This window comes from Micromys minutus (assembly GCF_963924665.1).
Source record: "Micromys minutus genome assembly, chromosome: 26".
Lineage (NCBI taxonomy): Eukaryota > Metazoa > Chordata > Mammalia > Rodentia > Muridae > Micromys > Micromys minutus.
This window is the reverse complement of record NC_137961.1, coordinates 4,775,240-4,802,867: the sequence shown is the minus strand read 5'-3', so window position 1 is coordinate 4,802,867 and position 27,628 is coordinate 4,775,240. Positions and strand designations below refer to the sequence as shown.

The 27,628-nt window shown below is 39.2% G+C and overlaps 1 protein-coding gene across 4 annotated transcripts in view; it reads left to right on the top strand.

The window, feature by feature from the left end:
- The window catches only part of PREX2 (phosphatidylinositol-3,4,5-trisphosphate dependent Rac exchange factor 2), a 253,206-nt gene that overhangs the window by 170,226 nt on the left and 55,352 nt on the right, over positions 1 to 27,628 (top strand). For all 4 annotated transcript variants that reach the window (XM_080938801.1, XM_080938800.1, XM_080938802.1 and 1 more), the window contains 3 exons: positions 1,060 to 1,162; positions 5,669 to 5,812; positions 25,983 to 26,097. In XM_080938801.1, the coding sequence (XP_080794927.1) occupies positions 1,060 to 1,162; positions 5,669 to 5,812; positions 25,983 to 26,097 (362 nt within the window). The remainder of the gene's footprint in view (positions 1 to 1,059; positions 1,163 to 5,668; positions 5,813 to 25,982; positions 26,098 to 27,628) is intronic.

The following is a 27,628-nucleotide window of genomic DNA, read 5'->3' as shown; positions in this document are numbered from 1 at the left end:
CTCCGTCTGTAGTGGGGAGAGGTAGGAAGGGATGGTCCCAGGAACTTGCTAATTTACCTAGCACCAGACTCAGTAAGAGACCATATCTTAAAGATGGAAAGACATAGAGCAAGATATGTGGCAACCCTGTCTCACATCCATGGCTGTACACACTCACACATTCACTTCTCATCTGCACATCTCAGAGACACCATCTTTCAGGCACTCACTTCTGGCCTATTGACTTAGCAGTTAATACATTCTCCACAGAGTACTTAGGTTCATTATGATGATATAATTAATCTTACACATAGAAGTTATCTAATATAGCACTTGTTTTCTTAATAACATGAACGACCCTTTCAAACATGCTCAACATGCTTCTTAGGCTTCAACAATTTGCCCAAAGCTTATTGTATGCTGGGGCGGGATGCGTGTAGGGAAAGAGCTTTGTAAGCATTGTCATTGTATCCATGGAAATTTCCATTGCAGAAATGAGACAAGTATTTGAATTGAATTGCAGTCCTTATCGCTTTTCTAGACTGAGGACCTCACAAAGATTGTAAACACTATACTTGTATGTAAGTTCCTTGGAAGACAAATATATCTATATATGGAAATTACTTTTGTCATAATTCTTTAAGGTAGAAATTGAACAACAAATGAATTACTATAAAATGGGATTTCTGTGATTTAATACAGCTTTTAACTTAAAATTGAGAGTTTTTTCTTCTTTGGTGTCACTTTGTGAGATTTTAGAAGGAAAAGCAAAAAGCATAAATTATTTGAAAACGAAATCAGTATAATTAGGTTTTATCTGCAAGCTAGACTGAGAAGTGTGTATATGATCATTTAAATATTAATAAAATGGAGAAACAGAAGACTGTAAAACCATACAAGTAACCTGCCACTATGTAGGACTTAATTTCATTTTGAACAACGAATTCTCAAGACAGTTTGACACAAATTCTTTCTATTAAATAAAACGGAAGAGGAACAATTCTGTGGCTGATTTACAGTGGGCTGTGGACTCTGACAGCATATCATCCTGGTCTTACAGATTCTTTTTCTTCACTGTAGAAAGATGAGCAAGCCATGCTTGATGACACCCTGGTTGCCCTGTTTGATTTGGAAAAAGTTTCCTTTTTTTTCAAACCATCAGAAGAGGAGCCACTTGTTGCAAGTGAGTAACTTTGTGTGTCTGGAGTGTTTCTGGTTGCAGATGTTAGCATCTTTTTGTTTGCATTCCATTTATAAGTAGGTGATGGAAAATGTCCCCTTGACATAGCTGTTTTCAGCATTAATGCTGACTGAGGCAGTACTTTAGAAGTCACGTTGAGCAATAGCACTTGTTGTGTGGGGAACCCATGGTTTAATGTTCATGTCCTTACATTTTCGTGAGTGGCCGTCACTCTTGTCCTAATTCGACCTTGTCATAAATGTTTAAGAAGAAGTTGTCTGGAAATATTCAGTGTGTTTATAGAAACAGTTTTATGTGATTCCTGTCTTTCATAAGTATAGGTGCTTATGAATTATAATAGAAGATGTAAGTGTCTACAGAGATAGAAAAAGTCTTTATTCACCTTCTCATTTGCTGATATAGTAGATGGAGACTCAGTGAATACCCACTTCAAATCCATGATTTGATAAAATAATGATAATCATTTTTTATTTGTCTCATCAAAAAACTTCTTTGAATGCTTACTTCTTCCAGTACTATTCTGTGTACCAAGTTCAAAGGAGTACTGAGCAGATGGTGTCTTCCACAGATTATAAATTGAAGTGCGGAAAAATGTGACCTCAGAAAAACAAATTAATTTGATGTTAATTTAAAAGTAACAATCAAATAAATCATAAAGATGAAGAAACAGATTAAAAGTTGTTCCCAATAGGATGGGGAACATCTACTGTAAGAGAGCAGGTCTCTGGAGGAGCTGAGGATGAGTCACACAGATAATAGGAGGAAAGTGTTAGACTTCAGCTACCAGGCAAGGGAATGTTGAGCATTTTCTTAAGCCAGTCTTCTTGGCCATGGTAAGCAAGTGAAGAAACAGAGTATGAGATCAAATAGAAGATAGGACTATGTAGGGCTTCCTGTTGTTGAGATATCTCCATGTTCCTGGCTGCCAGGTGTACAACAGGACCTTATTAACATATCCAAAAGGCTGTATCTTGTTGTAATGTTACATAGACCATTCTGAGGACAAGTCAGAAACCCAACTGAAAATCCAGTGAAGCAGACTTGAGGGGACCTTTGGGGATGCTGAGATTAAAAATATCAATACTCTTTCTATTACTTTATGAAGACAGAGAGGACAGAAATGCCTTTAATTTTCAGTTTTTGCTTATGAACACAGAAGAGCAAGAATATGATGGTGTAAATTAGTTATACCCAAGAGAGAATTGTTATCTGGCAATAGGTGGTAAACTATGATTAAATCAGTTTTTAAATAAATTATGAGTCTTACTTATGCTTGGATTTTGTTTTTTCAGCTGTGTAGATTCATCCTCCTGTTGTTCTGGCATCATCTTTCACAGAGCTCAAAATTAGAACTTTAATGGCATCTAGATAATCAGACTTTAATTTTAGCACCTGTGCCTTTGGTGTATTTTCTAAGATGGTGTCATCCATGATCACCTGGCTTTCACCTGTGCTATTCTAGGTTTTCTATAGCTTTGTTTTTATATGCACATGCCCAGGTATTCCAGAAATGGTGGATGAACAGCTTATTGTGTTGCCTTTGCTTTTTTGTCAAGGAGAAATTGACAACTCATGTGGGAGTAGTTTGCATGTTTCTAGACTGGAGTTCCATTTGGTTGATTGTTTAGTCTCTGCTCATCAGCGTATTACCTTAGTTTCTGTAACTATAGAACTACCTGAAGGTAGACAGTCCATGTTCTCCATTTCTCCTCCTCTTCTTCTTCCTCCTCCTCAGCACTATGTTATTTGTTCTCAATCCTTTTCCTCATTATGTAAACTTTGAAATCATTTTGTTGATATCTATGAATACCTTGGAATTTTAGAAGACTGGGTGAAAGCTGTACATGAGATAAAAAATTATCTTATCAATATTTGGTTCTTTTAATCATGAACATAGGCTAGTTTTCATTTGTTTTTTAGTTGGTCTGTATGTTATGTGTGTCAAAATTTTTTCTTACATTAATCTCGTACATATTTTAGTATATTTACATGTATTTCATTTTAAAGCATGTGGTACAAATAGTAATGTTTTTAATTTTGTATTTTGTTGCTGACATATGGGGAAATGGTTGGGTTTTTTTTTTTTTTTTTGTATATTAACTTTGTCTCTTACTTCCTTGATATGTACATATATTAGTTTTAAGAGAACTTGGTTCATCTTCTCAGACTTTCTTACATCATTGAACATTGTACCTGTAGCTAGAAGTTTATTCCTTTTCTTAGTGTCTGTCCTTCCTGTCCTTTTCTTCTATGCTTTGCTCAGTAGGAAGAGATAGTGCAGCACTGAAAGCAGAGGTAGGGAGAGGCATCAGCTTCATTGCTCCTGACTTTAGTGGGAAGTCGTAGTTTCTCACAACCAAATGAAATATTAGCTATAGCTTTATATATGTTTTTCATGCCGAGGAAGTCATTTTCCATGAATACATGTTATATTTGTCAAATGCTTGTCTTGTATGCTGCCAGGATTAGGTAGGAATTTTTTAATCTATCAATACAATGGATTATATTGATTTATTTGGCATACTCTGTGTAAGCCCCACCTAATAATGGTAAATAATTGTTTGCTGGATTGAATTTCTATTTTGGGGGTAAATTTTTTGTCTAGGAGAATTATGCACAGGAAAACTGTTCTCATTCCTTCATGTAGTGTTAAATTTTTACGTCACAGTAAACGAGATGTTGCTAATTCGTAGTAAGTTTTACCTCCTTCACTCTTTCTGCCTTTGCTTCACACCAGTCTGTAATACATGTCTGGCTGCTGCACCGTTACCATTCTTTCATAGTTTGACGCACTGATAGCACAGGACAAATTCATAGTTTAGTAATCAAGGGCATATGTGGCAGATATGGAAAAAGTAAAATGTGTAAATATTTAGCAGGCAAAATTCTGTACTTTCTTTTCTAGTCTCTGTCTGACCCCGCTTTCATTCCTTTTCTTTCTATATCCACCTATCCCTATACCTATCTTTCTCCCTCTCTCCTCATCTTTCTCTGTACCCCAAGTTAGGCTGGAACCCCACCACCTTCCACTATAGGTGTGAACAGCCACGCTTGCTGGGCGGTGTTATGCTGGTTTGGGTTTTTAATTTTAACAACTAGGAAGAAAAGATTCTCCCAGTCACAAAAAGGGCATTCTTCTAAATCTTTAATTGAGAATCCGATATTTCCATTTTTAAAATCAAATCACTAAAGTCCCTCTATAAAATGGTTAGAGAAATGAGACAGTCATTAGGATGTGGCATAAAGGAAACTGGTGAACATCACTGCTACCACCCTTTACCAACATATACAATCTAGTAGATAAATATGGGACTTGTGATCTATGTGGTCAACAGCATTTAAAATTGAACAACCAGTTCCATTTCAGGGAGCAAGTTTGAAGGACTAACATTGAGTCAATTTATACTAAGTGCCTGCTATGTTTTGCTCTTAATTTTAAACTAATTAGTATCAGCGTTCTAATTTGAGAATACTCAGAATAATTTTATATTCTTTTTTAAAGGGTAGAAATATTGTGGATTCATATATAAGAAAAAGGATCTACAGTCATACTGTAAAATACTCCCAGAGCTTTTTAGCCATTCATGTTGGCTGATTTCTTTAAGCCATTGAGTTTAAGAAATTTGAGAATAGTTACAAGAATTTGGAAAAAAAAATGATTTTTAAGGACCAGAAGGCATCCTCAACAGAACCTGTTCATGTTATTCTGATACTCTAGAGAACAGAGCATATAAAACCCATGGTCAGTTTTTAATGGTTGCTACGTAGTCTGTTTCTCACATACCACTTAAGGAATATACCCCATAGGCTCATTTTGACTAAATATGAATGAGCCAGCTTCCCGAGAGATCCTCATTTAGTTAAGTGACTCATCTGGTATATCCACGTGCAACTGTGTTTCTACTACAGCATTGGGTATTATACTTAGTAACAAGCCCATTTCTTTGGCTAATGAGACTGGGGTTCAGTTCTCTGTTACCAACAGCACTTCATATGCCATGTAAGCCTAAATGTTCAGTGTAAGTGTTCCAGCTCTGAGGAGAAGGGTTTCTCCAGTGTAAACACTACAGCTCTCAGGGAAAGGGTGTCCTGACAGTCAGGAGCCAAGGAATACCACATAGCCACACTGCACACAGAAACCTCATACAAGAGAGTAAATGGAAAAGACCCAAGATGGCAGCTTCTGCTCTGACAAGAAGCAGCAAAGAACCGAGAAGGAGACTGGTTTTATAAAGGGTTTGGGAGTTGAGGTAGAGATTTTTCAGGGTACCCGGGGACTGGTCTGTGGGGCTGGGCCTGGCCATCCACACACCTAAAGGTACTTACAGAAACCCTCTTAATACATTACTTTGTAGTAAATGTCAAAATTGTTTTTGGTAAAAAAAAAAAAAAAAAAAAAAAAGTTCAACACACTAGTGATATAATCCAAATGAACCGTCTAGCATGTCCTGACTTCAGGAAGTGACTTGGCATTCTGCGTTACTTTAGATGTCCCTCTTACGTACCAAGTGGAAGGAAGCCGGCAGGCTCTGAAAGTTTACTTCTACATGGATTGTTACCATTTTGAGCAGCTGCCCCAAAGGCTGAAGAATGGAGGAGGGTTTAAAATTCATCCTGTTCTCTTTTCGCAAGGTGAGGCATTTCCTTTTCATGCTTTGGGTATGGAAAGCTGTTTTATTTTCATTAGTATTTTAAGTACGTGTAAGATTAACGATGGATACTTTTGTTCACTAATTTGAAAAATTCTTCATAGTGTTCAGGCAATATAATTGTCTCCAAGAACATTTGTTAAGTAGAATATTTAAATAAATTCATTAATTGGAATTGTAGCATTTTATAAGAAAGAGAAATACATGGAATACTTCAAAGAAATAAGGGTGAACAAAACTGATTAAATAAAGTATACCGGAATAATCAAACGGCTAGACTACTGTATAGCATAGAAAATGTTCAACAGTAGTCTATGTCTGTTGGCTGTGATGGTTCAAACCTGTAATCTGAGCATTCAGAAGGCTGAGGCAGAAAAGATACTAATCTGAGATCAATTTGGTCTATACAGCACGACTCTGAAAATAAGTTATCTATACACACATTTTTACTCTGGCTGCTGCTATGTGCATATTCACAAATGTTCATGAATACTAAATGTTTTCTGTGTCACTGGCTGGAGAAATTGCTGCCTGTTATTGTGGTTTACATCATTTTTTGGGGGGAGAAATATATATTCCTAATCATTTTTCCTGTAAGTAATTAGTGAATGATATCTTCACTGGAAGAAATTCGGAACAATATAAGAATGAAGACTCTTGCCATCAGTTCCAAGAGAAGCTCCTGGCTACCCAGAATTCTCTGTTAGTGGAACTCCCTACCTCCTAAAGGAAGTGTGCTAGGCATCATAACTGCATTAATTTCTAAGTGGTACCCTACAGAATTCCAGGGTTTTTTGGGGGGTTGCATAAATTATGTTTATTTATCATGGGCTTTACTAGTCTGTAATGAGCAGAGTAAAGAGAACCAACCAGTGGAACTAAGGAACTGTCAGGTACATGCAGCCAGGTTTGCCACGAGTGGAAATTTTGCTGTGTGCCATGTATGTATTAAACTGGAAGTCTGGTGTTCAGAAGATAGGACATTCTTCACCAGGTTTCCAAAGTGATTCCACCCAAGGGGCGTTTCTATGAAGACACTGCCAGGAGGCATTTCCATTTTTCTTTGATCATATGTGATAGTTAAGATCAATATTGGCAATAATCTGTAAGGAAGAAGAGAAAAAGAAGCAATGACCAGGAGTAGATCTAAGGAAACCAACAAGATTAACCTGAAATATATTAGACATTAGAGCTGGATGAGGTGGAGAAGAATGCTTAGCCAAAGAGTTCACTTTTATATATTTTTTTTACATTGGGTTTACAGCTCTTAGGGAATCTGTGTTTTGTCTTGTTTTATATTATGAGATAGACAGAGACAGACACAGACACGTGGATAAACAAAGGCAGAGGCACACACACAAATAGGCACACACACAGACAGGCCCACACAGAGAGAGGGGGGAGGGGGAGGAGGAGGGGGAGGGAGAGGGAGGGGGAGAGGGAGAGGGAGAGAGGGAGGGAGAGGGAGAGGGAGAGAGGGAGGGAGAGAGAGAGAGAAAGCCACCACATTCACATTCATGCGGACAACCTGTGATCCTGTGATTCTAGGGGTCAAGCTTACTCTGTCACAGTCGGATCATGGGCAAAAGCCTTTCCCCAGTGAGCCATCTTACTAACTGTATTTCTGTCTTTTTAAAAGTTACCATCTTTGCAACTATTACTGATATAAAAGGGGCATTAAACATGTCTTTTAAAACTTGCTTCATTCATGAGACATCCACCTTTAATAACTGACTAAAGGTACCCTACTACAGAATGCATATAGTAGAAAAGTATTCTGTAAGTAACCTTTATTTTGTAAATATTTACACAAGCCAACTGAAAGATAAGTCTATCAATCTAAAGTCATTTTTAAAACCTACAGTAAACATTTGTCATCCAAACCTCATAGTGATAACCTATGAGAAGCACATCCTTAATTCTAGCTCTCCAGAGGCAGAGGCAGGGAGATCTCTGAGTTCCAGCACATACTGGTCTACAGATTGAATTCCAGGGCAACCAGGGTTACACAGAAAGCCCTGTCTCAGAAAAACCAATGAGAGGTGGAGGGTGGCAGATGTCTGCTTAGTGCAGAGGACATAAAGTCCAGAAACAGCTGATTTCATTAAAAATCTGCCTGTGATAAACTTGTTCCTTTAAAGGACTGTAAATGTCATAAAGCTCCGGTGCTCTACCATTAACATCTCTCAGTGTTCTGACAGAACGCTGGGGGAACCTGACTCACTTTGAGTAGACTTACCCTGTGTGGTGATTTCAAGTTATGCTAAAGGAAAGAAATGGTCTTTCCCAGGATAAACATTTGAAGGGTTTATGATCTCATGATTTGTGGCTCTTCAGTAGCTATTAAGAAATATGGGGCGGGAGAGCAGATTTGTAAATGTGACCATTTCCTGGGGATTGGTAGTCTTCAGTGTCAGCCCTTGGCATGGCTTGTGGCAACAGAAACAAGGATATTGCCCTCTTCCTCTTAAGGGCCGGAAGTAGATAAGGTCAAAGGTGATTATGAATTGCAGGAAGCCGCAGCTTCAGAACAGGAACTAGGCAAACAAAAGTGGTTCTGATTTCCAGGACAAGGCACACAGAGATAGCACCACAGTAAAGTGGGCACAAGGAATTTCTACAGTGCTTGAAGCTAAAGATCGGGCTGCACAGTTTAATGTGGATAAGTCCCTGAACCCTTAATGTCAGGAAAGTCAAACAGTTCACAGAGAATCAATACTCAGTCCTCCTGTCCCTGACTTGTTTTCATGTCTTTTTCTTTTCATAACTCACTCACTTGTCAGCAGTAACCAACAGGAACTGCACACGGTCACCTTAGGAAGGTTTCAGAAAGTATTTATGTTTGCCCCACGCAACACACAGCTGCTAAGACAGAATCACTGGGAGGTGGTATATAATTGCCAACATATTTTTTTTGTGTGGCAGTTTTCTATGTGTTTCTGAGTCCACCAGGATAAGAAGACCCCTTGGTCTTTCTTCATTGTGAAGAATTTCTATTATCTAGTTAATCTTTGCTTAACTATACTAACTGATTGCATGAGTGTTCAGATGTCTGGAGTCTGTGTAACTGAAGTGAAGCAGTTAAGGGCAGGGTCAAAGGTTCTGCGTGCTTATGACGCGGTAAGATGCAGGCTTCCCCACAAGGAGGCACCACCTGGCTCAGTTTTCTTTGGAAACGTAGATGGTATTCTGAAGGGTGGAGGTACAGAGCTAGACAGCAAACCATCTGCCTGGCAGCTCCTGGAGCATCCCCTGTAGTCTGGGCTTGGTCTCTCGGATTTTCGTCTTCGTGCAAAAACCGTAAGAAGCTCCGTCCTTCGGGGCTCTGATCAGCTTCCCTTCCACACAGGAGATGCATGTAGAAGAAGCTGGCTACTGGGGACAAGTTAGCGTCTGATAGCTCATCCTGAAGCCTCACAGGTCACGCCTTCTTATTTAGATAGCAGTGGTCAGCAGATAGGTGCACACTCTGTGTAGACACGTCCCTCTGAGCATGCACCTCCGCTGTGGTCAACCAGCCTTAATCCCCGGGAGCTTGGGCTCCTAACTCCTAACTAAAGCATTCAGGTGAGGAAGCCCCAGGGAGCCTCAACAAATCACTTTTTTCCCACTTTAAAAAAAAGAGAAGTGAAGGCATAGGTTACTATGAGGTTTAACATTTATTTATTTTTTTAATTGATTAGGTCCGCCCAGTCCCTTTTTTCCTGCTAGAGCTATAAGTTAAATGAGGTGTTTTATTTCCTCTAATTCAAAAAAGCTAGCAATAAAAACAAGCAAACTCAAGCTATGTTTTAAATATTGTTTTTAATTGAATGCTACTAAGCATGTTTTCAACCAAATATGCCAATATAACCTTTGAGAACCGTATTATACACATAAGACGTGAGGAAATTAGATAAGGAAATGTTAGAACAAAGTTTGACATTATCATGGTTATTATACATTTAATCTGTTTTTCCTTCTATTGGGAATTTAATTTTTAGAACACCATTCTGTTTCATGCTCATTTAGATAACAATAAATAAAACAAACCATTTAGCACAAATAGGGAATACTCTTCTTTCTCCTTTTGGTCACACAAATCTAATTTTTAAATATAGAACCCATCTTTTTTTGTTTTTAATTTTCCACAGTCTTATTATTTTCCATCCAATTCTTGCTAAATCTTTTAGCAAACGGATAGTTCTCCTCTTTCTAAGAAAAAGCTGTTATAAATTTTAATAGTCATGTAAATTTGTTATTGTTGAAAGACAATGAAAACGGCAATTAATAAGACCAGATGAGTGTTGATTAAAATTAAATTCTGTTGTTTACATTGGTGTCCCTGTTGTCATAGCTACAAGAGCAGGACGGGCCCCTTTGAAAGTGCACCTCAGATCAGCTCAGTTCAACTGAAGCCCCACCCACTACCCATCTGTCTGATCTGAAGCCACAAACGGAAGTGTCCTTGCATGAACCCTTGCTCAGTATCCAGACTGCCTGCTCAGATATGCATACTTAACCTCCATCTGCAGCTGATGGACACTGAATTATTAACTCTGGTGGAATATCTGGCTTGTTGCCTAGAACTTAAAATTTTTTTCAATAAATAAGTTTTATTTACTTCTATAATTTTCTTTTATATTATACACGTTTCATACTCTCTAAATGCTATCATTTATCTCCCATAACCATCATTAGTAGCTACTCTCATTTTCCAGGAGCAGAATCCTCAAGGAACCTGAGAGTCTCAGATAGTAATCTGCCCATTATTGACTGCACAGCTCCAAAGGAGCAGAAACTGGGGTGTCGCCATTAGCTTTGTGAGTAGGAAGAATGATTGGTATTGGAGTCTGGCTGCTGATGGACTGGTGCCCTCTGGGACACCACCTTGCTAACAGAACAATTCCCACCCTTCAGCAGGAATGACCCCGTGTGCATTTCAGGCTAGTTCATAGGAGGCTTCCTTTCACCCCCGTCCATATTCAGGGCTGGAGATTGCTGAGTCTTTTACAATTTTCCTAATTAATGTTGAAACTGGGGAGTAAAAACATGCCAATCTTGAAAAGAAGCTGCAAAAGACAGCTTCCTGTGCTGGGGTTCACGTTATGTGTATCCACTGTATACTTCTTCATAATTGTGTGACAGTTGTGATTTTTATTTTAAAAAAATTCAATTTTAGTAATATGCTTTAAAAGTTTCATGTGACATGTACAAGATCCAAGAAGCTTAGAAAACATACCCATAGTTCAAATTAGTAGTCACCTTTCTGATTTTGAAAAAAGAAAAGGGTAACTATTGATTCATCATAGATCATCATTTAGCTTACAAAGTATTGTATTTAGCAGCTTCAGAAGGAAACAAATTTTCTCTAAAAGTCAGTCTTGAAATAATCCTTTGAAAATCAGAGTTTGTGGCTGGTGATCCTCAGAAAGGGAAAAGGATTCACGTCTCCCATTCATCACTGATCCAGCAGCTGTCAGCTTATGGATAAACTTTGGATGTCTGGGCTCTGTTGTGTGATTCATGTCTTCTTAAAAAAATCAAAAGCAAAAACAAAACTCGTAAGTTTAAAGAGAAAAGAAATGCCTAATAGAAACTGTTATTAAAAAGAAAACTATGTTAAGCAAAATACCTTTAAAATTGATTGGGATGTTATATGTGTCTTCTACCCTGACCTATAATAGCTCACCATTTGAGCAAAAGTATTGTCTGAAAATTTCCCAGAACTCATCTACACTTTTTGCTGCATTAGTAATAATTAACTGACTAGTAGAATGTAAACATAAACAAAGTGTCTATGCACACATATGCAGTGCTACTTCAGCTCAGATCTAGCACATGCTAGGCCAGCACTCTCCCTCTGAGCTGTACTCTCAGATCTTGCTGGTTTTGAGACAGTCTTACTATATGTACTTCACATTACCATGGGTCCCAGGCTGGCCTGAGTTACTCCAGTTTTGCCTCTTGAGGGCTGGGTTTATATGCATAGTATGCACTGTGGGACTTGGGTTAGAGATGTAGCTCCCCCTACTGTCACTAGAAACCTGGGGACCGCTTTACAGAGACATCTGCTTAAGTAAAACTGAGGTTCCTGACTGAACCACAGAAACAAATTTGAGAATGAGTCAGACTGGAGCCAAATTAGAATTTATTTAAAATGATAATTTTTGTAGATTTAAGCATTTGATGACAGAATAATACACACAGATGTAGGCTTCTTAAAGAGTTGTGTCTAATTGTTTTAGGAGCACGTAGCAATGGTTTTAATTAGGATTTGAGGGACCTTTGCAATTGCTTCTCGGAGTCACTGAGGAAGCATAGGTGGTTGTATCCATATTTTGGATGTGGTTACAATATGATAGGGTTAAACCGTGGATCCCTAAAGTCACAGCAGCGAGATTCACGGAATGCTAAGGGTTTGAAGCTAGAAAGGGAAAAAGAAGGCCACAAATGGTCATGTGCTCAGGCTGTAAGCATTGTTCATTGCTCTGGTAACCTTCTTCAAATGTCTCTGTAAAATGAGTATTATCTCTGCATCCGTAAGCTTCACAAGGAATTTGCTGTGGTTCTTAACTCTTAGCTTTGAGAGCCTTCAGCCAGACTCCTGGGCAGAGAGGTTTGTTCTCTTTCCCTGCTTCCCTAATGCCTGTCTTTCTGTCCTGCCCCAGTTTCTTCCTGTGAGGCTTTGGTCCTCCAAGATTTGATTATGGCCAACAATCCATTTTCTGGAACTTAGGATTTAGTTGGGGCATAGACCCTTCCTACCCAGGTACCAGAAGTTTCCTTCTGCTTGTGTAAGGGGGTAAGAGAATGTCCAAGAGTTGTGAGACCAGAGTGTCATCTCATCTTTTGACTGAAATCTGTAAGACACTATGCATTTCCTCCGGACATCAAAGGCACGGATGCCGTTTTATACAGCAGGTGTTTGCATTTAATAAGATCAGTACTGAAAACATCGGACCCTTTGTATCAAGAGATCCATTGTAGTGATGCTAGTAAATCATTAAAACCTAGGCCGAGGGTGGCATACAGGTTATCTGGGTATGGAGGTCTTGACTGAAGGCATGTCTTGCCCAACTCCTCAGGTATATGTTCCCAGCACTACTTTATTATAGCGCAAGTCCCTTAGTAACCGCCATCTCCTAACATCAAAGGTTTTCAAGTGTCCACACTGTCCTAACTTTTGAGTTTAGAAGTGAGACTCCTTGGGCTATTAGCAAAAGAACCACAACTCTTCTATATTAAGAACATAACAACATATACAAGAATGGCTCCAGGAAGGGATAGAGTATGGGACAGGCACGGAGGAAGAGCATAAGGTTGTGTATCATACCGGTGGTGTTCGAAAGGAAGCTTGTAGTTTTAAAAAGCCACGCTGTCACCTCCTCAGGACCGTTCTCTCAGCTCAGCTCTGCAAACAAGCTGCCGCTGGTCCCACGCCTGATACAGTTCTGCCCACAGCAGCTGGTTCTCTGATGCCTGGGCACTGTGATTGCTCCTTCAACCCCTCAAGGCTAACACTGCCAAACCCCTAGTGACTGTCCTGAGGCTATGCCCTTTCTCCTCCCACCTGAGTTGTTGCGGATGGAAAACACCAGATAGCCTTAATATTTTTTAAAGGTTTATTTATTATTACATATAATGTACACTGTCCCTGTCTTCAGACACACCAGAAGAGAACATCAAATCCCATTACAGATGGTTGTGAGCCACCATGTGGTTGCTGGGATTCGAACTCAGAACCTCTGGAAGAGCATTCGGTGCTCTTAACCACTGAGCCATCTCTCCAGCCCCCAGCCTTAATATTTTAAAACCAGTGAGATAATAAGAATCTATTGCTGTAAACTCATCAGCTATCCTATATTAGAATTCTATGTTAGAATTCTGCTGCTGGTGGAGGACGTCACTGGTTTTAGTAGCCCCAGACCTTATGTGGCTCTCGCTCCTCTCTCCAAAGCCTGGCCCAAAAGCCCTTTCTCTATCTCTTTCCCTTCTCTTCCCCCTGGGACCCGGAATTCCCATCTCATTATCTTTGCTCAGCGATTGGATTCTGGCATCTTTATTGACATAATCAAGAAACAATTTGGGAATCAATTTTGGTATCAGCTCCTCCCCCCACAGGCACTGATGAAGCAAATCAAAACATAAAAGTAGATTTGCAACTTTAAATAGGTTTATAACTCCTTTTAGCATTTTAAGGCTTCTTTTTTTCTTGGAAAAACCTTTTAAGTCTTCTGATGTTCATAGGTATAAAAGAAATTATCTGCAAGATAGTCTTAGACTATAGACACCTAAAAGGTAGAGATTTTCTTATGGGGAGTAAGGCCTGACCTTATTTATTTGATTTTTCTTATTCAAGTATGGCCGATGCTCATCCACCCTGCAGAGGTGTCAGCAAGCACTAGAAAGTATACAGAGAGACATCTCAGTAAAATCTAGTTGGCCATCTTCTCCTGAGATTCTACCTCCCTTTGTAGAATGTGGAAGAAAATGGGGACATGGCTTCACCCCCTGCATTACTTCAGAGCTAAAGCGGACAAGGCCTGATTGTGGGTTCTGGTTATAGACTTCAATCTTTTTCCTCGAAGGCAAGAGTGAGTGGAGCTGTTAATGCTTCTCTTCCCTGGCAACATGAAATTCCTTAATTTTCCACAGATCCCTGAACAACAGAGTCTTATGTCCACGTTGAGCTCAGCACAAGTCTTTTTTATCTGTTTCTTGATTCGTGGCCTATTTCCTCTCCAATCCCTGCCTCTGTAAGATGGGCTTGCATGCACAGAGCGGTATGATGCCGGACACTTAGCGTCTGTTAGTTTATTCCTTGATAGCATAAGGGAATTGTCCTCCTGTCAACCCTAGCTGTGTATCACTGCTACCCATGTGGGTCACCAGATGGCTTAGAGAAGAAATAAAACACAGAACCATAGTCTTTGAGAACATTTTCTATTAAAATTCCTTCCTTTCCATACAGCTGTGTGAACATGAAGAACTAGAAAATCATGTTTAGAATCAGTGTACACATTGAGTCATTTTGTTTTCCCAGTCAGAAACTGAACTGAGCAGTTCACCTTCATGAGCTGAGGTGTCGGGAGACAGGTATGTAGTCCCCTGGAAGCCACAATTGTATTCTGGGTTATCTGTTCCCAGGTTTGCATACCTGCTTCTATCTGTAAAAAAAAAAAAAAAAGAAAAGAAAAGAAAAAAAAAAAACTGTCCATGGGTTTATTGATGGTTCATCTTTTAAGTCAGGACCACTGGCAGAGGCTTGAGATCTAACCACTCGACACAGGAGTGGGCTAATTTGTTTGTTTTTACAACTTGAAGAAGTTAGTTGGCTTAAGGAGTGAAAAATCTTAAAGATAGTTATTTGGTGGTTCCATTAACAGCCTTTGTTCTAGGCAGTCGACCACTGGTACCTTCTTGGTACAGAGATGCTTTGAACTTGGTGAGGAGTCAGGACCTCTATCTAGAGTCGAAGAATGAGTTTAATTCGCCCCATTTACTACCATTGCTGTGACTGTTACAACTTGTAAATCCCCTGGCCCATTATGTGCTATTTGAGTCCAGCTGGTTAGACAAGTGAGCGTCAAGTCTGAGGATGTTTCTCAGCCTTCTTTTTATGGTATGTGAAAGGCAAAGGGTTTCTTCCCTGTTTGGAATTCTCATTTGCTAAAGAATAAGTAACATGTTTGGCTTTTGTAGTTTATTCATCTGTCAGGGTTTCAGACACTGGCGTGAGTAACCTCCTAAAGTGACTTAGCTCTGAGGTCAGGTGTAGACTCTGAGTTTCATAGGATCCAACCATCCTTCTAAGGCTCTTAGTTAAACAGTCAGAGCATCTGTTAGATGTCAGAACTCATTGCAAGGTTGACTCCAAATTTCCACCTTCGTGGGGAGATTTGAACCTTTTATTGAGGCACAGAATATTTTACAAAAATCTTCTAAGATTTTATTTTGTTTTTGTTTGTTTTGCTTTTAGTTTAGAATCCACAGGTAACAACTTCTCTGAGTGCAGCAAGTATCATCCTAGTTTTGTAAGCCATATAAAGCCATACTAAGCTAAGTTCCTTCAGTGGCAAATCCTGGCAGATCCGCCATCTAAATCAGGGACCTCTTGTCTGCTACATTTTCCCTCTAAGCTCCCTCTATCCAAAAAGCAAGTCACCTTTCCCCCGCTTCCTCTCTTCCCCTCTCTGACCCAGAAGTCCCACCTACTCCTCTCCCAGTGATTGGTCCCCTGTTATCTTTATTTATTAAGGAAATTTCACCCTTTCTGTCCAATTTAAACACACACACACACACACACACACACCTTTCCTCTCAAATACAAGCTGAACACAACTATTACCATTCTGTAATTTACAAAGTACAAAATCCATCTAACACCCAGTCCATCAGTTTTGTCAATTAACTGGAACACACTGTTATCTATCCTAACTTCAGAAAGGCTTGAAATCCATCTGTTATGTCCTGGTTAGCTTGTATACTATCTGAAAGCTATCTAATTAAATATTCTCTCAATGCTAATAGCTTGGGTTAGCTATGAGATTATAACTAGTCTTTCAACCCCATCAGAAATTCATTTAAGAATGACCAATATTATTCGAAAATATAAGAAGCTTAACACAGCTTCCAGAACTGATACAAGCTGTAGAGACAGCTGCCTACCTATACAGCCCCAGTATGTCAGGAAGTTAGAGCATCAGTCTTCAGTCTTCTGGTCCAGGAATCTTACAGACCTTAGTGAAACAGGAGTTATTAAGGACTAGCTTGTTCTGTCTCAGCAGAACTAAGCTGTCCCAACCTGTGAATTGTGTCCTCTCAGAAAAGTATAGGTCTGTAGGAGATATAGGCAGTCTCTGCCCAGTGGTTATGTAGTGACAATAGACAACCTCACCTGGAGGTGGAGACGCTCAGGGGCTTTTTTGAATCCACAAATGGGGAGCTGTTGGGAGCGGATATGTCTCAACAAATGAATAAATAACATTAAATGTCACATTCTGCAGATTTCTGACATTTTGAAAACTATCTATCTGTATAAAATAATTGGATTGTGGTTCATTAACTACTCTAAGCTATTTATAATAGAAATATCTCGCAAATACTATAGTAATTAACTCAAATCCAAGAATTTGCTATCTGGCCCTTAACTCATATGCTTAGATCATTTCAGATCAGTATGTAATGATATTTATAGAAGGACTGGGTCCAAACCTTGTACTTTTAATTTTTTTTTTTTTTTTTTTTTTTTTTTTGTAACAAGAGAGGGAACTTATGCCAATGAAAACCCTGATTCTGCATCAAAACAAATTCTATTCCACTGTGAGAAATTATAACTTCAACTTAATAACAATTATGAGGATTTCTACCAAATGAGATTATGGCTGCATAATCATTTCTATCTAATTCTTCCCTGTTAATTTATGACCATTTCTAAATGTCAGAAAGACAACCTTAGAATAACCACCTCCACCCCCCAGGTCCAGGAACTGGGGTGATGACTCTTTGTACTTTGTGCCTACTTCCAGTGGTATATGGGCATTGATACATCTTTAAGGGGAGGGGCAGGGAAAATGGGAGAGTTGTTTGGCCTTAAGAAGGCCTCGCCAATGATTGTTGTAGTCTATGATGTCTGACTGGATACAACTGAAAGTCTCTGAGAGTTCAAGCAAGTCAGTTCAGCATGTCTGATGGTGAATCTCACCACAGCTATACAGTCTGCAATATACAAATCTCAAAACAAAATTTAAGTATCATCGAGATATCTGTATGGATTGTATCAGTCTGTGCAGGGTGTACAAACTGGTTATGATGAAATCCTGCTCCATTTCTGTTTTAAATCTAGTTCTTCAGGGGCTTTTCTTCTGTCAAGTCTTATCCATATAGCCCTGGAAGATGGTCAGAGCCTAATCATCTTTTTCTAGAAACACAAAGACAAAACCTTTCTCCCAGATCAGCAAATCCTTTGGCCAGCAACCAGGAAAACTTGTAACTTGCCGTCTGTCCCTGAGGAACAATAAAATAACCACAACATTCAAAGCTCACACCCATTTTGATAATAAAAACAATTTAAAACAAATGATGTAAACTAAACACATACTGTATCGGCCTTTTTAGGCCTTTCTAATTTATCAGAATATAAACCTCAAATTTCTCTGGAGCCCACGATCAAAGAACGTGAGTTTCCTGCAGACTTCACATATCATCTATCTGTTATTTTCTCTACCTGGAGCCAGAAACTTCTATTTATTAATTCCTGCTCATAGAAAGCAATTATCACTTCTCTCTGCTTAGAGTCAATGACTAGTTTTCCCTATCCTAGTTCTGAACCACAAATGAAATTACCCACATGATTCAGACAAAAGCTATATATGTCTATCCTAAGAGCAAATAATCCCAATTTTATAAATTCACAGTTCAATCAATATCTGTCCCGAAAAGTAGGCAGCTTCTATTTTCTGGCTCTCTGAGAGAAGCCATCTTGACTCTTTTCACAGCAGGGGACCTCAGAGCCCTCTTTCTCTGTTTCAAGGTTCCCACACTAGGCCATCATGTGACCCAAAGCTGTTGCACTTGCCAAACCTCTAGAAATTTCTGACTAAATTTCTAACTACAGGCTAAGAATCTCAAATTTCTAGTGTATTCTTGCCTGTCACATTGGATGTCATCTGTTGCAAGAATTAATAAATTATCCAGCATGCTACTACTGGAGGCAGGCAGCCCTGGCCTGTTCTCATCTCAGCAGACTGTCTGACTCTAAGCTCTGAAATTTCTCCACCCGATTTGAGAAGCTCCCATAGTAGATCACTGCCACGCCAGCCCACACATCTAAATTCACAGGGCTTGCTAGTTTGCTCTTTGCACAAACCCACGCTTTGCTACAATACCTTTTAAAATTATATACATATTTAATTATTTATATACATATTAATATATTTAATTTTCATCTTTTGTTTATCTTTTTTATGACCTAGCCCATTCTGTCAGGGTGACTCAAGCTTGCTCCTTTCTTTGCTTTTCTTTTGCTTTAGAATAGTCTTTTCCATCTGGGAAAAACTTTAAAAAAAAATCTAGAAGCAGAAACTTTTTGCTTAAACATTATTACCAAAAAACTATCTAATACTTACCTTTCTGTTGTCTTCTATAATGCTATATGTTGTATGCCATCTATATGTCTTCTATATGCTAATAGCATCTATAGCTTTCTGAATCTTTTTTTTCTTTTTGAAGTAACGTTTTTTTTTTTTCAGATTGGGGACTTCAATATTTTAGCTGCTGTATCTTCAAACAGACCTGTTTGATCAGACCAATCTTTAAATCCTTCTGACAGTACTGTACAGGTGCACTGAACTGTTGCCCTACTGTGGGAATTAGTCCATTCAAAAGTAGATTCTCTTATCTAAGATGTAATGCATCCAACGGAAGTGTCCTTTAGCTCAAGGACACTAAGGCAAGCAGTTTAATTTGGAAATTGGGTCACAAAGTATAGATATTTGATTCTATTGAAAGGAGAAGACTTGATGCTTTAACAAATGGCTGGGCTTCAGTCGCCTAACTCCTCTGACCTCTATACATATCAGCCATTTTTGCTATGCTAGTCTCTTGGTCAGTCTCTGGACCAAGCTGTCCTCCTTGGCCCATGGCTCTTTTCCTTACTCCCAATCTCCCCTCTCCTCACAGGGCTCAGGGTCATTCCCATTCTGGACTAGCCTAGATGTCCCTGTCTCAGCCTAGTCTCTCCCTTATACCTACAATAAACCTCTCCACCATCCCTAGGAACAGTCATATCTTCCTTTTTATTTCTTATTTTTCATCCAGTTAACAGCCCTGGGGACGTTCTTACTTCCCTTTACAAACTCACTTAAATGAACCAATCTACTAGTGATTTGATCCTTATAATATTAGCTAATTAGAAGCTGCCTTTTAAAAAGAACATTGCACTCTTTCTTGGGTATACAAGGCAATAGAGGCATGATAAAAATCCAGCAACTCTGCCTTCATCCCCTTCTTAACCCCCACTTCTCTTGGGTCACCTGCTTGTTTCTGTATGTAAGTATGTTAACCATGCAACAATATCTGCCTGATTATTCACCCCCTTGTCAAGCTGGAGGTACAGAGGTAAGACCTGGTCCCAAACCTTAGAGCAATGGAGTGTAGCAGGACATCCAGGTGATGACTCATACATCCTGGTGAGGTTGCGCTCTGGAACATGAGCAACCATCTCCTGAAAACCAACTTTAAGCAGGGAGGAATTCTTCAGAGCATATATTTGAACTAGAACCAAGGCAACAGCAAGTAAACAATAAATCACTTGACCCAAGACTGCCCAACTAACATTTTTCTTGTCTATTGGTTTGGTCTTCCCTTTAAGTCTAAAGTTCATGTCAGTCACACAAAGACAGAATAAATGTATTTGTTCCCTCTGACACAGACACATTGATCAAATCTACTCCTTCTACTCTCCCCAACTCTTGATATTTTTAGTAGTTTTAATGAGATTGGTGGCTAGTTATAGCTTGTTAGGAAGCCAAGGCCAGGACCATTACCTTCCATTACACTATGCAACAATTTACACGAATTTGATGTTTTAAATTTATGTGAATGTGCACTTAAAAACCAGTTTGCTACCAAGAAAACAGTATACAAGTTTACAAGCACAGATGATTATAAGACCCTGAAGAAACAAATGGCTGAGGTCTCTATTAATACATCCAAGTAGACTGGCCAAGGTACCGGTCACAGAGTCCTGCCTCCTCTTACCACTTTTCTCCCCATGTCCACCCCTCCCTAGATCCCTCCAACTTCTGGGCTTTCTTTCTTAACCCAGCTTTCATTTCCTATATAGCTTGGCCATTTTGGTTACATGCTGTCTTGGCTCTCTTGGTCCTCAGCTCTTGGGCTCCTCTCTTCTTCCATTTGCCCTCTCTCCTATTCTTTTCTCTTCTACTCTCCTCTCACTATCCCTCACAACTCCTTTCATGGCTGCTTTATTCTCCTGCCCATATTCTAGTTGGACTCTTTCCGATGACTCTGGCTGTTCTCTCTCTCATATTCACAATAAAAACCCTCTCCCCAGCCATTCTTATGATGGCCACATCCTCGTTTTCATTCAGTGAGGATTATGTATACATTATGTATAGGTATATATAAAAATAAATGTAAAAATCAAATGACTTTTACCCACCATTTAAATTTATCAAATTTAATTAATTTGATCTCATTCTTCATAAGACAAGACAAGCTTAACCTATAATTTATACTTTCCAAACATCTTGTGGTAGAAAAAGATAAAATTTATATCTTAAAGGCAAAGAGCCTAACCCAATTAATGACGAGCCCTAAGCAAACAACCAGTAGGAACAAGGAGGTCAAAGGGGAAACTTATTAAACAGACTTCAGTAACTTATTTTCAGGGCCAAGCAACAAGACCTTTGTGACGGAAGTTTTCCAGTGATACCTTTTTTTTTTTTTTTTTTTTTTTTTTTGGCAAAATTTCCTCAGTTTTTTTTTAAACTTATAATGAGGCTAAACTACATTCTGCATGTGCTCTTGTGTATCTGGAAGGAAATGAAAGTAACCTAAAATTCTCACTGTAGTTCCCTACCTCACCCACATCACCAGTCTTCCCAGTATTTCCATCAATGGCACTGGGCAGTTCCACATTTAGATGGCTAATTCCCCTCTGTATATCCTGGAAAACCTTCTCTAGACTTACTGTGCTTCTTTAGAACAGTTCAAAGATTAGTACATGCAGGTCTGCGCAGTTTGTCCTTGCAATACAACGGTGACTCTCAGCCTGATGCCACCACTCTTTAGAGTTCTTCATTTGTGGTGATTCCCCCAACCATAATCTTATTTTGTTGATAATTCATCATTGTAATTTTGCTATTATGAATTAAAATACAAATATCTGATTTGCAGGATATTTAATATGTGGCCTCCAAAGGGGTTGTAATCCAAAGGTTGAGAACTGCTGCCTTAGAAAGTTTTGAAATATATTATATATATTTATATATATATATAATTTTATAGATTATATATAATTTATATAATTATACATATTATATATAATATATAATTATATAGATTATAATGTATGTGTGTATATATATATATATATATATATATATAGAGAGAGAGAGAGAGAGAGAGAGAGAGAGAGAGAGAGAGAGAGAGAGAGGGTGGGGAGGGAGAGAGAAAGGATACAGAAGTGAAAATAGGGAATCGTAAGAAAAAATGGTAAGGTAAAACAAGTTATAAAACAAGCTAGCAATGGAAAAGGTTGCTGGCTTTAGAGAAAATACTTAAAATAAGAATGTATGGTACTCTAGTAGGCTGGGGTCAAGAGATGTCTCAAGAATGGTTTGTAGAGAAACAGCCATTTTCAATGTGCTTAGGCTTTATAAGGCTCAGCTTAGCAAGGCATATTATTCTTAGTGTCAGCCCCACCCAAAGTCACTTTCCTCAATAAGTCTCTGGCCAATCTCTTAGAGAAAAGAAAATGGCTTTGGACATTAGTCAATAGACCTTACAGTAATGTCTTCATGGGTAGCTGTAACTGCTTTATTTGGGCCAGGAATGGATTTTGATAACTTCAGGGGGAAACCTGTCTTCAGAGCCAGTTTTATTCATTAAGCATCAGGAGGGGCTTCCAACTTTCTCCAAGAACAAGAAACCAAGGTGCCGAACAAGCCAAAAGAGTGGAGTGAGACTGCTCAGCGGCAGACAAGGAACTGAACTATACTTCTCCAGAGGTTGTTCCCCATCCTAGTCACCAGAACAGATGATCAATGGGAGGCAGGCATGGGCCATAGATCCATCTCCACGCTACCCCTTGTAGCAGACTAAGGAGAAATATTCTGGGAATTTTATTCATGTAATACCAAGATTCTAAATTGGCATTTATTTAGAAGATCTAAGCATGCACAGCAACAGAAGGAGAGGTACTTAGAGGAAGGTGTGTGCATATGCAAACCTAGGTGAGGACTTTTCAAGAAAACCATGTGCAAGTGTCTTCAGAATAGTCACATAGACGATTTTGGGGGTGTCTGAAATTAACAACTTCAAACATTCCTAGGCATTTCCTCTACCCTTGGTGAACAAGATCTTGAAGTGCGTTGATGGCATTCAAAGATGTTCTAGTTTGATTTGTTACTAAGATAAACGCACTTTTAAGAAAGATCATTTATGGGGATGGAGAGATGGCTCAGTAGTAGAGCACTAGCTGCTCTTCCAGAGGTCCTAGGTTCAGTTCTCAGCAACCACATGGTGGTTGACAACTATATATAATGGGATCTGATGCCCTCTTCTGGTGTGTCTGAAGACAGCTACAGTGTACTCATATAAATAAGATAAATATATATTTTGAAGACGATCTCTTCTGAATGAGATCATTTGCAACCCCATCACTGGTGAAGTCAAGGCATGAGTCTGGAGCTCACAGTTCCAGGTTCCAGAGGCCCATTGAAGGGATTCAGGGCAGGCAGTGGCAATAGTTAGCTGTATCCCATGTCGAGAGCAGAGATAAGTGAATGAGGGCATGGATACTGCTGAGCTCACTTTCTTCACTTTTATACAACTCATGATGCAAACCCAGGAAACAGTGCTGCCACCTTTCAGGCCTCGTCTCTTACATCACTTAGCATAAAACAGTTCCTACAGACATCCCGACAGGCTACGTTTGATCATGTGCACTTAGGCCTTTATTATTGCTATTTTACAGTTTTTAATAGAAATGAATCTATATAAAATGAATATTCTGCTTTCCAGGTAGGGCTAACTCAGCATGGATAGGTACCTTTAATTGGGGGGGGGGTATTATGGTTTGATTATAAAATTTCCCCCATAGACTCATGTGTTTTAACACATGGATTCCAGTTCATGGCACTGCTGGGAAAAGTTATGGACCTGTAGGCTAGCAGTAGGTCCTAAAGAACAAGCTATGGTTTGTGATTCCTTTGGCAAACCCTTAACCCCCAAATATTTGTGTTACTGTTTAGTGAAATTACAGTTACAAAGTTGCGACAAAAATCATTTTATGTTTGGGGGGACCATTAGAACATGAGGAACTGTATTAAAGGGTCACAGTTTTAGGAAGGCCGAGAACCACTGCTCCGGGAAGTAGAACTTGCTAGATGAGGTGTGTCACTGGGTGTGGGCTTTCTTCGAGGTTTTGTTCCCTAGACACACTTCCTGTTCTCCCCGTCTACTGGTTGTATGGGGATTAAATGAAATCAGTCTGATACCTGACTGCCAGGCCTGCCTTATGCTTCTGTTGCTGTGCCTTCTCTATCAACATAGGTAGCCTGTGTCCGCTTCGGAACTATACGCTAAAATACCTAGTTTTTTCTCTAGGTTGCTTTCTGTCAGGGTCTTTGTTACAACACAGAAATGTAACTAGTGCTGGGGTAGTGATTTCATCGCAGAGGATCCTGTACCTCAAGGCTTGCCGCTCGAGTGTGGTTCAATCCCTTTTTATCTGTCATGCTGTCACTAGAATCTAACAAAACTTCATAGGAGCATGTTAGAGTTAGGAAACTAGTTGATGAGGCAAAGAAGAGCCCAAGATGTACAAAATGGAGTGCGTTGGGCCAGAGAAGGTGTCTTTATTCAGCTGTGACCCCAGCTTAACCACAGACTCTGCCTGCTTTGTGCTTTCACCTTTGTGGTTTTGTGTACCAGCTGGCAACCGTGGTCTGAAAATATGACTTGGCAAATTGGAGAAATAAATGATTCATGATTTCAATTGCCCACCATTCTGAACCAGAGCATGAGAAACCATCCTTTGAGCAGCAAAACCACGCTGTATTAGCTACTCACCCATGTGTTACTCAATCGACCTTAGTCCTCAGGATCTTGACTGGATGGGGTCTCATTCTTTAATAACCCGAATTTTAGTGAGTAATGGCTCCAACATGCAAAAGTAGTGCTGTTAGCACTGGGATGTGCTGAAGAGAGTGTAGAGTAAAACTAGCTCCTTTGTCCATAATATTGTGACATCCTTGTCACAATTCTTGTGCTTCTATTGTCACACTACACTAGTTACAGCCACAGAATGTAAAATAATAATTCAGATCTTTGTGAAAATGGGAAAGGCATTATAAGTGTATGTAGGTGTGGGTGAGTCTGGGGTGTCCATGAGTACAGTGTGAAACAGGCTTCAGAAGAATCCCTCATTTCAGCATCTACTGAAGGTCTGCAATACATCCCATGGAAAAAAAGACAGACGGTTGTATATTCAGGTCTATGGAAACAAATAGGGTGACAAGACTAATTATAAAGAATGACATGGTGTACTCACTGGTTTTGTGTGTCAACTTGACACAAGCTTAGGTCATCAGAGAGGAAAGAGCCTCACATTTGCTCAATTAGTGGTCATTGGGGGAGGATGGCTGGTGGTCCAGAGTTATATAGAAAGCAGGCTGAGCAAGCCACAATGAGCAAGCCAGTAAGCAGCATCCCTCCATGGCCTCTGGGTCTGCTCATGTCTTCAGGATCCTGCCCTGTGTGAGTTCCCATCCTGACTTCCTTCAGCAATGTGGATGTGTAAAGCAGATAAACCCTTTTTGCTCCCCAATTTGTTTTTGGTCATGGTGTTTTGTCGCAGCAATAGAAACCCTAAGACACGGGGAAAATATGACAAGGCTTGTGGTATAAATTTATCTCAGTGGCTTGTGCAGGGATCAGAAGCTATTAGGATTTTGTCCCTTTTTCTTCATGGTGCAGAACAGGGGCTGTTATATAGAGCAGTGTAGACTCCCACTTCAGATATTAATCCTTTTGCAAGAGACTTGGTTTTACATTGTTTTCAGAATACTTCCTACGTCTGCAGTCTCTCAAAATAACGAGCTGAAAATAAACCCCGTGCCAAAACAGCATATTTGGAATGGCATAGTCAAGTCTTGTTCAATGCATTCAAACTGTCTTAAAGAGAGAGGACAGTTTAAACGAGAAACTGCCTTAGCCTATTTAACAGTCACATTTTTTTTTCCACTGTTTGATGTGTGTTTTGAGAGCAAAGGACACATTTTATTCATTTTTGGAGTTACTTCTTGCACATGCATTCATACTCAGCACTTGTAATGTGTTATTGATGATAATTAGTAGCATTAGAAGCGGTGCGCAGAGACTAAGTTATAAGATGGCATGTAAACTGTTCACTTGTTTCACAGCATTGGAGAGTATGGAAGGATATTGGTATAGAGACAACATCTCTGTGGAAGAGTTTCAAGCGCAGATAAACACCGCCTCCCTGGAAAAGGTCAAACAGTACAACCAGAAACTCAGGTATGTAACCACCTCTGTTGTGGACTTAGCTTTTCTTTTTACATTAGGCCATGTGCTTTGGCTATAGGATGAGGATGTCAACAATTTTATTACCTTAGATAATTGGTGATATATTTTTGATAAAATGTTTAATGTCTCAAGTACCTTTCCAGCCATGTCTCATGAAATTATTAAGAAAAAGAGGTTTGGAATATGTGGTGTTGAGGTTTTAATATCTGGAGAAAATAAAGGGATGCAATTAAGGTATAGCAGATTGTTTCCCAGGGAAATATCATTGTTGTATCCTATAGTGCCACCTACAGGAAGAGTTGTTGAATTGCAGAGAAAGTACCTTCCTGTGTCATTAAACAGCTACTCCCTCACATGGGGAGAAAAGAGGCTCCATATAAAGATATGAGTTCCATGTGCTTCTTATTAAGTAAATTTAATTCTGCCTTTTAAACTACATGGTTACTGTGCAGTTATCTCACATATTAGCAGAGTTGGACCCTTGTCGTGGTTGGCTTTAGACCTAACTTATTTTCCAGGCAATACAATAGAAGCAAATGTCAGCTTCCCTCTTCTTAGGATTTAAAATAATATAGAAGAGGAGAGGTATCAGGGCTTTGTGGAGTCTCGCTAAGGGAAAGCTCCCTCCTGACCCAAAGGATAGGATCTGAGTTCTTCTCTAGGAGACTTGGTGTCTCCTAAGATTAGAGAACCACATAGGACTGCCCTCTGCAGCTGAGGCTGTCAATCATCTAACCAGGAGAACACCACAGCTGAAGATCTGCTAAGGAGATGGGAGAGATCCATTTCCTCACCGAGATGATGTGCTAGTACTGTTCAGAAGCCACTTCTGCCCCATGCCACACTGCTAAACCTGCCTGCTTTCTTCCAAGTGTGACCCCCCATCCTTGTCAAAGGGCTAAGCTGCTCAGGGTTTTTATTTTTAACCTATGCCTGAAGGTGACCCTGTGCCCTTTCCTTCTACCATGTAGTTGCTTTGCTAAATCTAAAGACTTTCTTGAACCCAAACTCAAAATGGAGTAGTTTTTTTTTCTTCTACTTAACTATCTTCCTCTTGCCTTCAGTTTCTGAGATTTACAGCTTGCCTGTTCTTTTGTTTCTTTTTCCTTAGAGATTCTAATAGAATGATTGTCAAAATTTCTTCTATGCCCATTTTAAAATTCTTTTATTGGCAAGACTAAGTCTCCCAAAAGGGAACCATGAATTTCTTTGGTAATTTAAAGGCAAGAAAAATTCACCATAGCCAGCGAAAGAAAACTGGATTGTAACTTAAAAGGTTTTATCTTCATCAGCTGTAAGCACATATTCTTCTCTCATGAGTGAGCTGTTTGAGAGATCACTATTAAAATTACTTGACAGATTAGACCATTCTTTTTTATTTTTTTAAGTTAGCATACAAAAATGTATTTTGTTATAGTTTATATATATTTTAATCTATCTACATATATTTTATATATTAATATATATTTTAAATATATATGTTCATATATATGAAAATATTATTGCAAAATGCCTTATTTTT